Genomic DNA, 13,489 nt, shown 5'->3' with positions numbered 1-13,489 from the left:
CCTAACCGCTCCGCACAGACCTAGTGGTTCATATCCTAACCTCTCCACACAGACCTAGTGGTTCATTTTCTCATCATGACAGTTGGCGAGGCAGATGTGTACCAGGGATGGGTACCTCTGCCACCTAGTGGCCATATTGGACACAGACAAGAACCAGACTCATATTTCAAAACATTACGTTTTTTTTATATAACATATAAGACATGCACATTTGTTGTTTACATACAATTGGATCACAGATTCAACTGTCCATTTCCAAAACTCTCATTGACTCAAAGGTTTTGTTACTTCGAGTTTACACGATAAATACATATTATATTCCTCAAGCCATTGGCCTTGCAGTGGTCTTGGTAATAACTTAACCCTGTGTCTTCCCATCTCACTCGGTATATATCCTATTGCAAACCGAACAGCCTCTGGTCAGCAATCTCCATCACGCTGCCTTGCCCTGTCTGGAGCGTTGCTGCTCTTGGTATTCCTTGGAGTCTTCCCAGGGACGAGGACCTCTGATGTTCCTCCAGTCCTTCAGGTTGACATCCTTTATCTTCTGTTGTTGGGACAGAGAGACAACAGGACAGGGTTAGGGGCTGGGCTTTACTCTACACATCAGGGATAGGATCAGGACAACACAGAACACCAGGGGGGTTAGTAGATAACAGAACACCAGGGGGGAGGAGGTTTTAGTAGATAACAGAACACCAGGGGGAGGAGGTTTTAGTAGATAACAGAACACCAGGGGGAGGAGGTTTTAGTAGATAACAGAACACCAGGGGGGGTTAGTAGATTACAGAACACCAGGGGGGTTAGTAGATTACAGAACACCAGGGGGGTTAGTAGATAACAGAACACCAGGGGAGGAGGTTTTAGTAGATAACAGAACACCAGGGGGAAGAGGTTTTAGTAGATAACAGAACACCAGGGGGAGGAGGTTTTAGTAGATAACAGAACACCAGGGGGAGGAGGTTTTAGTAGATAACAGAACACCAGGGGGAGGAGGTTTTAGTAGATAACAGAACACCAGGGGGAAGAGGTTTTAGTAGATAACAGAACACCAGGGGGAGGAGGTTTTAGTAGATAACAGAACACCAGGGGGAGGAGGTTTTAGTAGATAACAGAACACCAGGGGGATTAGTAGATAACAGAACACCAGGGGGGGTTAGTAGATAACAGAACACCAGGGGGTTAGTAGATAACAGAACACCAGGGGGAGGAGGTTTTAGTAGATAACAGAACACCAGGGGGGTTAGTAGATTACAGAACACCAGGGGGGGTTAGTAGATTACAGAACACCAGGGGGTTAGTAGATAACAGAACACCAGGGGGAGGAGGTTTTAGTAGATAACAGAACACCAGGGGGGAAGAGGTTTTAGTAGATAACAGAACACCAGGGGGGAGGAGGTTTTAGTAGATAACAGAACACCAGGGGGGAAGAGGTTTTAGTAGATAACAGAACACCAGGGGGGAGGAGGTTTTAGTAGATAACAGAACACCAGGGGGAGGAGGTTTTAGTAGATAACAGAACACCAGGGGGGATTAGTAGATAACAGAACAGAACACCAGGGGGGGAGGAGGTTTTAGTAGATAACAGAACACCAGGGGGGATTAGTAGATAACAGAACAGAACACCAGGGGGGGAGCAGGTTTTAGTAGATAACAGAACACCAGGGGGGAGGAGGTTTTAGTAGATAACAGAACACCAGGGGGGATTAGTAGATAACAGAACAGAACACCAGGGGGGAGGAGGTTTTAGTAGATAACAGAACACCAGGGGGAGGAGGTTTTAGTAGATAACAGAACACCATGGGGGTTAGTAGATTACAGAACACCAGGGGGGGTTAGTAGATAACAGAACACCAGGGGGGTTAGTAGATAACAGAACACCAGGGGGGTTAGTAGATAACAGAACACCAGGTGGAGGAGGTTTTAGTAGATAACAGAACGTCAGGGGGGGTTAGTACATTACAGAACACCAGGGGGGTTAGTAGATAACAGAACACCAGGGGGGGTTAGTAGATAACAGAACACCAGGGGGGTTAGTAGATTACAGAACACCAGGGGGGTTAGTAGATTACAGAACACCAGGGGGGTTAGTAGATTACAGAACACTAGGGGGAAGAGGTTTTAGTAGATAACAGAACACCAGGGGGAGGAGGTTTTAGTAGATAACAGAACACCGGGGAGGAGGTTTTAGTAGATAACAGAACACCAGCGGGGTTAGTAGATAACAGAACACCAGGGGGGGTTAGTAGACAACAGAACACCAGGGGGAGGAGGTTTTAGTAGATAACAGAACACCAGGGGGGAGGAGGTTTTAGTAGATAACAGAACACCGGGGGGTTAGTAGATAACAGAACACCAGGGGGAGGAGGTTTTAGTAGATAACAGAACACCAGGGGGAAGAGGTTTTAGTAGATAACAGAACACCAGGGGGAGGAGGTTTTAGTAGATAACAGAACACCAGGGGGGAGGAGGTTTTAGTAGATAACTGAACACCAGGGGGGATTAGTAGATAACAGAACACCAGGGGGAGGAGGTTTTAGTAGATAACAGAACACCGGGGGTTAGTAGATAACAGAACACCAGGGGGAGGAGGTTTTAGTAGATAACAGAACACCAGGGGGAGGAGGTTTTAGTAGATAACAGAACACCAGGGGGGAGGAGGTTTTAGTAGATAACTGAACACCAGGGGGGAGGAGGTTTTAGTAGGTAACAGAACACCAGGGGGGGTTAGTAGATAACAGAACACCAGGGGGGGTTAGTAGAAAACATATTTAGAAATGAAAGATAAGGAAAATTCATATCCTTGAGCCTTCCAGGATGGTATCAGAGAATATTCTACAGCATTAGAGTACAAACACAGCTCAACTCCCCTCATCCATCAGACACCTACCAGGTACTCCTCCTCCAGGATAACAGACTGTTTCTGGGGCTTCACCTTGGCCTCCAGGGTTGGATCCAGCTGGAGGAGAGAGAAGAAGAAGAGGGGAATGGTTTGTGTCACACACACACACAAGGCAGCTCCTTATTCACACACAGACAGACAAGAGACATACTGATCACAGAAATGTGATTTGGTGAACAAACTGTATATTTGATCATGTACATTCTCTGAAGCATAGAGCTGGTATAAATCACAGCTCTCAACGCAAATCGGGGGGGAGAGAGAGAAGAACTCTTGACAATCAAAATGAGAGGCAGCCTCCTCTCCTCCTCCTTCCCTCATCCTCCTCTTCACTCTCCCCCTTTCCTCCTCCTCCTCCCCTCCACCTCCGCTTCACTCTCCTCCCTTCCCTCCTCCTCCCTCTCCCCCCTTCCCTCCTCCCCCTCCTCCTCCTCTCCTCCTCTCCCCTCCTTCCCACCCCCTCCTCCTCTCCCCTCCTTCCCACCCACCCACCCACCCCCTCCTCTCCCTCCCTCCCTCCCCTCCTCTCCTCTCCCTCCCTCCTCCTCTCCCCTCCTTCCCACCACCACCTCCTCCTCTCCTCTCCTTCCCACCCCCCCTCCTCTCCTCTCCTCCTCTCCCACCTTCTCTCCATCTATTATTTCTGTAATGTATAAATGATGACAGAAGCCAAAGGTCTCCCCCCTCCTCCTCCTCACCCCCTTCCCTCCTCCTCCTCCTCTCCCCCTTCTCCTCCTCTCCCCCCTCCATCTATTATCTCTGTCATGTATAAATGATGACAGAAGCCAAAGGTCTCCCCCTCTCCTCTCCCCTCCTCCTCCTCTCCTCCCTTCCCTCCTCCTCCTCCTCTCCCCCCTTCCCTACTCCTCCTCCTCTCCCCCCCTCCATCTATTATCTCTGTCATGTATAAATGATGACAGAAGCCAGAGGTAGTCTAGTTTCTAGCGGGCAAGTCAGAGACAGAAGAAAGCTGGCAGCTTAGAAGAGATGAGCACTAAGCTGACTCATTCACACCCAGAAGTTACGCCCCTCTTCCCCTGTCTCTTCTCTACCCAGAGAGTTGGCACAATTACAAATGGCCCTGTTTCCCTGATCAATTATTCAGCTTAATTTGGAGAAATGTCACCAGGTTGAGTAAAACAGTCAGCTTACCAGCCAAGTAAGATGATTTGAGAACAAGGCGAGGAGGATGCCTTCTGTCTTTCCTTAGCTGTAGTGTATTATTTTACATTTTGAAATAAAGCCAATCATAATTTAATTTGTGAAGCTCTGACACTGAGCACTTAACAAAACATTACACTAAACAAAACATTACACTAAACCCCCAAAAGGTTGAGCGTAGTGTAACAGACTCTAGAGGGGAGGAACCCAGAGAGGAGACCAACTCTAGATGGGAGGAACCCAGAGAGGAGACCAACTCTAGATGGGAGGAACCCAGAGAGGAGACCAACTCTAGATGGGAGGAACCCAGAGAGGAGACCAACTCTAGATGGGAGGAACCCAGAGAGGAGACCAACTCTAGATGGGAGGAACCCAGAGAGGAGACCAACTCTAGATGGGAGGAACCCAGAGAGGAGACCAACTCTAGATGGGAGGAACCCAGAGAGGAGACCAACTCTAGATGGGAGGAACCCAGAGAGGAGACCAACTCTAGAGGGGAGGAACCCAGAGAGGAGACCAACTCTAGATGGGAGGAACCCAGAGAGGAGACCAACTCTAGATGGGAGGAACCCAGAGAGGAGACCAACTCTAGATGGGAGGAACCCAGAGAGGAGACCAACTCTAGATGGGAGGAACCCAGAGAGGAGACCAACTCTAGATGGGAGGAACCCAGAGAGGAGACCAACTCTAGATGGGAGGAACCCTGAGAGGAGACCAACTCTAGATGGGAGGAACCCTGAGAGGAGACCAACTCTAGATGGGAGGAACCCTGAGAGGAGACCAACTCTAGATGGGAGGAACCCTGAGAGGAGACCAACTCTAGATGGGAGGAACCCAGAGAGGAGACCAACTCTAGATGGGAGGAACCCAGAGAGGAGACCAACTCTAGATGGGAGGAACCCAGAGAGGAGACTATGATCTGAGTCCCAAATGGCATCGTATTCCCTATACAGGGCTCTGGTCCAAAGTAGTGCACTACATAGAGCACGTGTCAAACCCATTCAACGGAGGACCGAGTGTTTGCGGGTTTTCGCTCCACCCTTGTACTTTTACATTTTTATTTTACCTTTTATTTAACTAGGCAAGTCAGTTAAGAACAGATTCTTATTTACAATGACGGCCTACCAGGGAACAGTGGGTTAACTGCCTTGTTCAGGGGCAGAACGACAGATTGTTTTTTGTTACCTTGACAGCTCGTGGATTTGACCTAGCAACCTTTCGGTTACTGGCCCAACGCTCTAACCACTAGGCTACCTGCCTCTAACCACCAGGCTACCTGCCACCCCTACACTCTAACCACTAGGCTACCTGCCTCCCCTACACTCTAACCACCAGGCTACCCTGCCTCCCCCCCCTAACCACTAGGATACCTGCCTCCCCTACACTCTAACCACTAGGCTACCTGCCTCCCCCCCTCTAACCACCAGGCTACCCTGCCCCCCCCCCCAACCACTAGCCAACCTGCCTCCCCTACACTCTAACCACTAGGCTACCTGCCTCCCCCCCTCTAACCACCAGGCTACCCTGCCTCCCCCCCTAACCACTAGCCAACCTGCCTCCCCTACACTCTAACCACTAGGCTACCTGCCTCCCCCCTCTAACAACCAGGCTACCCTGCCTCCCCCCTCTAACCACTAGGCTACCCCGCCTCCCCCCTATAACCACTAGGCTACCCCGCCTCCCCCCTCTAACCACTAGGCTACCCCGCCTCCCCCCTCTAACCACTAGGCTACCCCGCCTCCCCCCCTCTAACCACTAGGCTACCCCGCCTTCCCCCCCTCTAACCACCACGCCACCCCCCTCCCCCTCTAACCACTAGGCTACCCCGCCTCCCCCCTCTAACCACTAGGCTACCCGCCTCCCCCTCTAACCACTAGGCTACCCGCCTCCCCCCTCTAACCACTAGGCTACCCGCCTCCCCACCTCTAACCAGTAGGCTACCCGCCTCCCCCCCTCTAACCACTAGGCTACCCGCCTCCCCCCTCTAACCACTAGGCTACAGGCTTCCGCCCCTCTAACCAATAGGCTACAGGCTTCCGCCCCTCTAACCAATAGGCTACAGGCTTCCGCCCCTCTAACCAATAGGCTACAGGCTTCCGCCCCTCTAACCAATAGGCTACAGGCTTCCGCCCCTCTAACCAATAGGCTACAGGCTTCTGCCCCTCTAACCAATAGGCTACCTGCCTCCCCCCTCTAACCACTAGGCTACCCTGCCTCCCCTCCTCTAACCACTAGGCTACCTGCCTCGCCCCCCTCTAACCACTAGGCTACCCTGCCACCTACCAACTTGATTGATGAATTAAGGTCCCTAATTAGTAAGGAACTCCCCTCACCTGGTTGTCTAGGTCTTAATTGAAAGGGAATAAAAAATGTTTAAAAAAACCTGTAGACACTAGTCCCTCTACAGAATGAGTTGGCCACCCCTGACGTAGGGAGCCATTTGGGATACAATCCATGTTGATCTGGAGGGGCTTTAATGGAATGAGTCATTGAGGAAGAGCTCCAATTGGGTCAGAGACAGTCAGCGGCTGTAAGACTTAACTAGGTCGCTATCTGGGAGCGAAGATGGACTGGTTTGTAGTGTAACGTACTGTAGCTAACATGGGTGTGTGTGTGTGTGTGCACTGCACTCCGACCCACGGCTATTTAGCCAGGCCTAGGCATACATAGGATTATTTCTCTCACACACACGCGCAGACGCCACACACACGCAGACGCCACACACACACTTAAAAACATACATAATCACAGAAGCAGCAGTCACCGCTGAGGCCCAGGGTTAAGAGGGAGACTGTCACTGCTTAGGCCCAGGGTTAAGAGGGAGGCCTAGGGTTAAGAGGGAGACTGTCACCGCTGAGGCCCAGGGTTAAGAGGGAGACTGTCACCGCTGAGGCCCAGGGTTAAGAGGGAGGCCTAGGGTTAAGAGGGAGACTGTCACTGCTTAGGCCCAGGGTTAAGAGGGAGGCCTAGGGTTAAGAGGGAGACTGTCACCGCTGAGGCCCAGGGTTAAGAGGGAGGCCTAGGGTTAAGAGGGAGACTGTCACCGCTGAGGCCCAGGGTTAAGAGGGAGACTGTCACTGCTTAGGCCCAGGGTTAAGAGGGAGGCCTAGGGTTAAGAGGGAGACTGTCACCGCTGAGGCCCAGGGTTAAGAGGGAGACTGTCACTGCTTAGGCCCAGGGTTAAGAGGGAGGCCTAGGGTTAAGAGGGAGACTGTCACCGCTGAGGCCCAGGGTTAAGAGGGAGGCCTAGGGTTAACCTGTTTAGGATAGGGGGCAGTATTTTCACGGCCGGATAAAATACGTACCCGATTTAATCTGGTTATTACTCCTGCCCAGAACCTAGAATATGCATATAATTATTTGATTTGGATAGAAAACACCCTAAAGTTTCTAAAACTGTTTGAATGGTGTCTGTGAGTATAACAGAACTCATATGGCAGGCCAAAACCTGAGAAGATTCTATATGGGAAGTGCCCTGTCTGACCATTTCTTGTCCTTCTATAGCCTCTTTATCAAAAATAGAGGATCTCTGCTGTAACGTGACATTTTCTAAGGCTCCCATAGGCTCTCAGAAGGCGCCAGAACGGGGAATGATGACTCTGCAGTCCCTGGGCGAAAAACAGTAGGGGTTTTGGAAAGTGGTCGTTCTGAGAACAATGACACTGGTGCGCGCGTGCATGTGAAGACTCCATTTTCTATTTTCAGTGTTTGAACGAAAACAAGGTCTCCCGGTTGGAATATTATCGCTATTTTACGAGAAAAATCGCATAAAAATTTATTTTAAACAGCGTTTGACATGCTTCAAAGTACGATAATGGAATATTTTGCATTTTTTTGTCACGATACGCGCCGGCGCGTCACCCTTCGGATAGTGTCTTGAACGCAAGAACAAAACGCAGCTATTTGGATATAACTATGGATTATTTGGAACCAAAACAACATTGGGTGTTGAAGTAGAAGTCCTGGGAGTGCATTCTGACGAAGAACAGCAAAGGTAATCCAATTTTTCTTATAGTAAATCTGAGTTTGGCGAGTGCCAAACTTGGTGGGTGTCAAAATAGCTAGCCATGATGGCCGGGCTATCTACTCAGAATATTGCAAAATGTGCTTTCACCGAAAAGCTATTTTAAGATCGGACACCGCGATTGCATAAAGGAGTTCTGTATCTATAATTCTTAAAATAATTGTTATGTTTTTTGTGAACGTTTATCGTGAGTAATTTAGTAAATTCACCGGAGGTTTTCGGTGGGTATGCTAGTTCTGAACGTCACATGCTAATGTAAAAAGATGGTTTTTGATATAAATATGAACTTGATTGAACAAAACATGCATGTATTGTCTAACATAATGTCCTAGGAGTGTCATCTGATGAAGATCAAAGGTTAGTGCTGCATTTAGCTGTGGTTTGGGTTTATGTGACATTATATGCTAGCTTGAAAAATGGGTGTCTGATTATTTCTGGCTGGGTACTCTCCTGACATAATCTAATGTTTTGCTTTCGTTGTAAAGCCTTTTTGAAATCGGACAATGTGGTTAGATAAAGGAGAGTCTTGTCTTTAAAATGGTGTAAAATAGTCATATGTTTGAAAAATTTAAGTTTTTGGATTTTTGAGCTGTTTGTAATTCGCGCCACGCTCTATCATTTGATATTGGCGAGGCGTTCCGCTAGCGGAACATCTAGATGTAAGAGGGAGACTGTCACTGCTTAGGCCCAGGGTTAAGAGGGAGGCCCAGGGTTAAGAGGGAGACTGTGCACGGGGAGGGTATATGATAGAACTGGGACGATAAAGCAGAAGAATTAATCGACACAGACCATTTTGCTGATGTTGTTCATCACGATAAGTAGCCTTTACTAGAGAAATGTGAAGTTTGAAATGAAATAAGTTTGCCAATATGGGTGATATAGTTAATGGGACAGTCGATGGCAAAAACCATCAAACTAGAAGTAGTAGGTGAAAGGGTATAAACGGTGGTGCGCGTTACCGTCATAAATGTATTGTTCTATTTAATCGTTATCGCATCAATTCAGGCAATTTTTCACAATATTGATTATTGCCCATATGGCCCAGGTGTAGTGCATCAGCCCCAGGCACCCTAAGAGAGCGAGAGCAGAGAAGAGAAGAAGAGAAGAAGGGGAAGAGGAAGATAAGGGGAAGAGGAGGGGAAGGGGAAGAGGAGGGGAAGGGGAAGAGGAGGGGAAGAGAAGGGGAAGAGAAGGTGGAGGGGAAGCGGAAGAGAAAGAGGAGGGGAAGGGGAAGAGAAGGGGAAGAGAAAGAGGAGGCGAAGAGAAAGAGGAGGCGAAGAGAAAGAGGAGGCGAAGAGAAAGAGGAGGCGAAGGGGAAGAGGAGGCGAAGGGGAAGAGAAGGGGAAGGGGAAGAGAAGGGGAAGAGAAGGGGAAGGGGTAGAGGAGGGGAAGAGGAAGAGGAGGGGAAGGGGAAGAGAAGGGGAAGGGGATGAGGAGGGGAAGGGGATGAGGAGGGGAAGAGGAGGGAAAGAGGGGAAGAGGAGGGGAAGAGGGGAAGAGGAGGGGAAGGGGAAGAGAAGGGGAAGAGGAAGGGAAGGGGAAGAGGAGGGTAGTGAGTGACTGTGTGTGAGGGGTCAGCTGCCTGGAACAGACAGGCTTGCTTCCCTGGGCAGGATGTCCCCCTGTCCTCCCCTAGCTCCAGCCCTAGAGTGCATCCCAAATGGCACCCTATTCCCTATGAGCCCTAGTCAAAAATAGTGCACAATATACAAAATAGGGTGTCATTTGGTAACCCCTCACAGGAATAGGCTGTCATTTGGTAACCAGGGATTAGGGGGTAATTTGGTATCCAGGGAATAGGGGGTCATTTGGTAACCAGGGAATAGGGGGTCATTTGGGATCCAGGGAATAGGGGGTCATTTGGGATCCAGGAAATAGGGGGTCATTTGGGATCCAGGGAATAAGGGTCATCCAGGGAATCATCCAGGGAATAGGGGGTCATCCAGGGAATAGGGGGTCATTTGGGATCCAGGGAATAGGGGGTCATTTGGTAACCAGGGAATAGGGGGTCATCCAGGGACCCAGGGAATAGGGGGTCATTTGGTAACCAGGGAATAGGGGGTCATCCGGGACCCAGGGAATAGGGGGTCATTTGGGATCCAGGGAATAGGGGGTCATTTGGGATCCAGGGAATAGGGGGTCATTTGGTAACCAGGGAATAGGGGGTCATCCAGGGACCCAGGGAATAGGGGGTCATTTGGTAACCAGGGAATAGGGGGGTCATTTGGGATCCAGGAAATAGGGGGTCATTTGGGATCCAGGGAATAAGGGTCATCCAGGGAATCATCCAGGGAATAGGGGGTCATCCAGGGAATAGGGGGTCATTTGGGATCCAGGGAATAGGGGGTCATTTGGTAACCAGGGAATAGGGGGTCATCCAGGGACCCAGGGAATAGGGGGGTCATTTGGTAACCAGGGAATAGGGGGTCATCCGGGACCCAGGGAATAGGGGGTCATTTGGGATCCAGGGAATAGGGGATCATTTGGGATCCAGGGAATAGGGGGTCATTTGGTAACCAGGGAATAGGGGGTCATCCAGGGACCCAGGGAATAGGGGGTCATTTGGTAACCAGGGAATAGGGGGTCATTTGGGATCCAGGGAATAAGGGTCATCCAGGGAATCATCCAGGGAATAGGGGGTCATCCAGGGAATAGGGGGTCATTTGGGATCCAGGGAATAGGGGGTCATTTGGGATCCAGGGAATAGGGGGTCATCCAGGGACCCAGGGAATAGGGGGTCATTTGGTAACCAGGGAATAGGGGGTCATCCGGGACCCAGGGAATAGGGGGTCATTTGGTAACCAGGGAATAGGGGGTCATCCAGGGACCCAGGGAATAGGGGGTCATTTGGTAACCAGGGAATAGGGGGTCATCCAGGGACCCAGGGAATAGGGGGGTCATTTGGTAACCAGGGAATAGGGGGTCATCCAGGGACCCAGGGAATAGGGGGTCATTTGGTAACCAGGGAATAGGGGGTCATCCAGGGACCCAGGGAATAGGGGGTCATTTGGTAACCAGGGAATAGGGGGTCATCCAGGGACCCAGGGAATAGGGGGTCATTTGGGATCTCACTCTCAGATCAGGGTTCAAAACTAGACAGAGGTCATTTTATCATAGCTATTCATATAAGAGCACAGCTTTTTTTTTTCATCAAAGATACTAATTAGTGATAGGTGGTATATAGCATATACAGCTGCATAGAGGTATGATGATTCTGTCACATAATGTACCGATTTCAGTCCTAGAGGGCAGCACTGAATACATTGTGCTCTTTTGACACCTATAGGATCTAGCGTACCTTGTGTTGTGACTGACTCTCTCATGAGCTGTAATCTGTCTAGGGCTACAGACACACACTCTGTGACGGTGCCATCAAATCATCAGTCAAACGTTCACACACGCATACAGTTGAACGAGTAAAATGATATACCTAAAAATAAATATATATATATAAAAAAAAAAGTCATTGATACAGCAAAGAATATACGATATTGATGAGGAATGAAATAACCTCTTAGGACTAGAAAGAAGGGAGGTATACTCCTCAGGATGTCTCATACTGCCTGTCTGTTCTGTTGGTCTACTCTTCACAGTGTCTACTGTAGTTTTTCCATACATTTGAGGACACGGTGTTGATTTTATTACGCTGGATCAGTTGCTTTTACCTTCTTCATGATCTTCTGAGCATCGTAGCGGATCTGTGTGAACTCCCGGAGCCCAAAGGAACCTCCCACTACCAGCAACTTGGAAACAGAATCCGTAAGTCATAAACTGGTTTTATAATGAGGCATTGTCATCAATATACAGTACAGTCATACTATCTCTGACAGCACTAACTATTGAAACAAAATTGGTATGCGTTTGTGTGTTTAAAACAGAGGATAGATGATTTCATTAGTGCTTCTAGTTAACTATCTATTGAAGGATGGTGATGTCTCAGTTCACTTGTACTTTCATTGTTTGGAGATTGGTTTTTATTTTGTCAGTCTGAGGGCTAGTTGAATATTCCCATCAAAAGCTAAAACGGCACGAAACCACTTAACTAGCTAACTATAAGTTAATTGATCGGGTTTTATAATGACTGTTCTTCGTGTTTGTAGCCTACACGTTGATGCTAAAGCTCAAGCTGCTATCTAGTGCATGTAGCCAACTTCAGCTAGCTGATAAGCTAATAGCCACTGATTGCTAAGCTAGCTACCGTCTCTCTCTCTAAGCGAGTAAAAGTCTTGTCACGAAACTGAAAAAGACGGTATCAAACCTATGACTCACCAACATGGGAACGCCGTATTTAAAGGTTTTGTTCCTCTGTAATGCTTTGAAGGTCAACATGATTATTCGACCCAGGTAACTCTACAACCCCATGTTACTTGTTGTTCACTGCGGAAGGTGAATTCTGTCGGAACGCACTTACGAGTAGTCCTACACACTATAATTCCCGGATGTTTCATAAACTCCCATTTTTAGTTCCGCATGTGGAAAGACTAAAAGCAGTGTTATTTGTATGATTTTGGCTGGTGAATTATTGGTCATATGTATGAGATATGTTGGCATATTACTATATTTAGAAAAAAAGCCCCACATTAGCTACGTGTTTCTGTAAAAAAAAAACATTGATCTAAATAACGTGCCAACCCACTTATTTAATTTCTTCCATTGTCCATATTACTGTAATTTGATTACAGAATCCAACATAAATATGTAAGTGAATCAAGGAAATTAATAAGCTCTTCCCCCAAGTCTCTTCTTCTTTATCAGCCTCTGAATCCATCCTCCTTCCTCTGGCAGACGACCAGGGCCAGTGGCCCAAAGAAAACGCGGTATAGGAACAGGATTCTTCTCAAACACAAGGTAATATAACTACTTCTTGCTAGAAGGGTGCACTGAACTTGGGTATATAACCTCCCAGGGCTCAAATGTCAGAATATGATATTGCATATTCCTCTTGTATCCTCAGCATTGCCCTATAGCCAATCTATCACCCCAGATACCATTCATCTTTATTACAAACTGGGTGGTTCCGGCCCTGAATGCTGATTGGCTGACAGCCGTGGTATATGAGACCGTATACCATGGCTATGACAAAACATTTATTTTTACTGTTCTAATTACTTTAGTAACCAGTTTATAATAGCAATAAGGCACCTCGGGGGTTTGTGATATATGGCCAATATACCACGGCTAATGGTTGTATCCAGGCACTCCGCGTTGTGTCGTGCATAAGAACAGCCCTTAGCCGTGGTATATTGGCCATATACCACAAACCCCTCGTGGCAAATTGAACCATATTACACCTGCACCTAAAGCTACTTTCCAGCTTGATATTGTCTTATGTTCTGCAGCATCGCTTCACAATGTCATACTTTTGCTGTAGACGGTTCATTTTGAATATCACATATAGCTTC

General features: G+C 48.3%; 1 protein-coding gene across 2 annotated transcripts; it reads right to left on the bottom strand.

The window, feature by feature from the left end:
• Positions 1-164: 164 nt before the first annotated feature.
• cox16 (cytochrome c oxidase assembly factor COX16) lies at positions 165-12,652 on the bottom strand. 2 transcript variants are annotated; one of them, XM_014211746.2, is made up of 5 exons: positions 12,357-12,652; positions 11,753-11,830; positions 7,369-7,402; positions 2,891-2,959; positions 165-547 (listed from the first exon to the last, which is right to left on the bottom strand). In XM_014211746.2, the coding sequence occupies exons 1-5, from the start codon at positions 12,414-12,416 to the stop codon at positions 396-398; spliced, it is 393 nt and encodes a 130-aa protein (XP_014067221.1). In that variant the 5' UTR covers positions 12,417-12,652; the 3' UTR covers positions 165-395. The 2 variants fall into 2 exon arrangements, with proteins under 2 accessions (XP_014067221.1, XP_014067222.1); XM_014211747.2 differs by lacking the exon at positions 7,369-7,402 and having other exon boundaries at positions 12,357-12,651.
• Positions 12,653-13,489: the final 837 nt, after the last annotated feature.

The sequence above is a fragment of the Salmo salar genome, chromosome ssa09, assembly GCF_905237065.1.
Source record: "Salmo salar chromosome ssa09, Ssal_v3.1, whole genome shotgun sequence".
Classification (NCBI taxonomy): Eukaryota; Metazoa; Chordata; class Actinopteri; order Salmoniformes; family Salmonidae; genus Salmo; species Salmo salar.
Note: the sequence above shows the minus strand (reverse complement) of the source record. Positions and strands in the feature narration are given on the sequence as shown.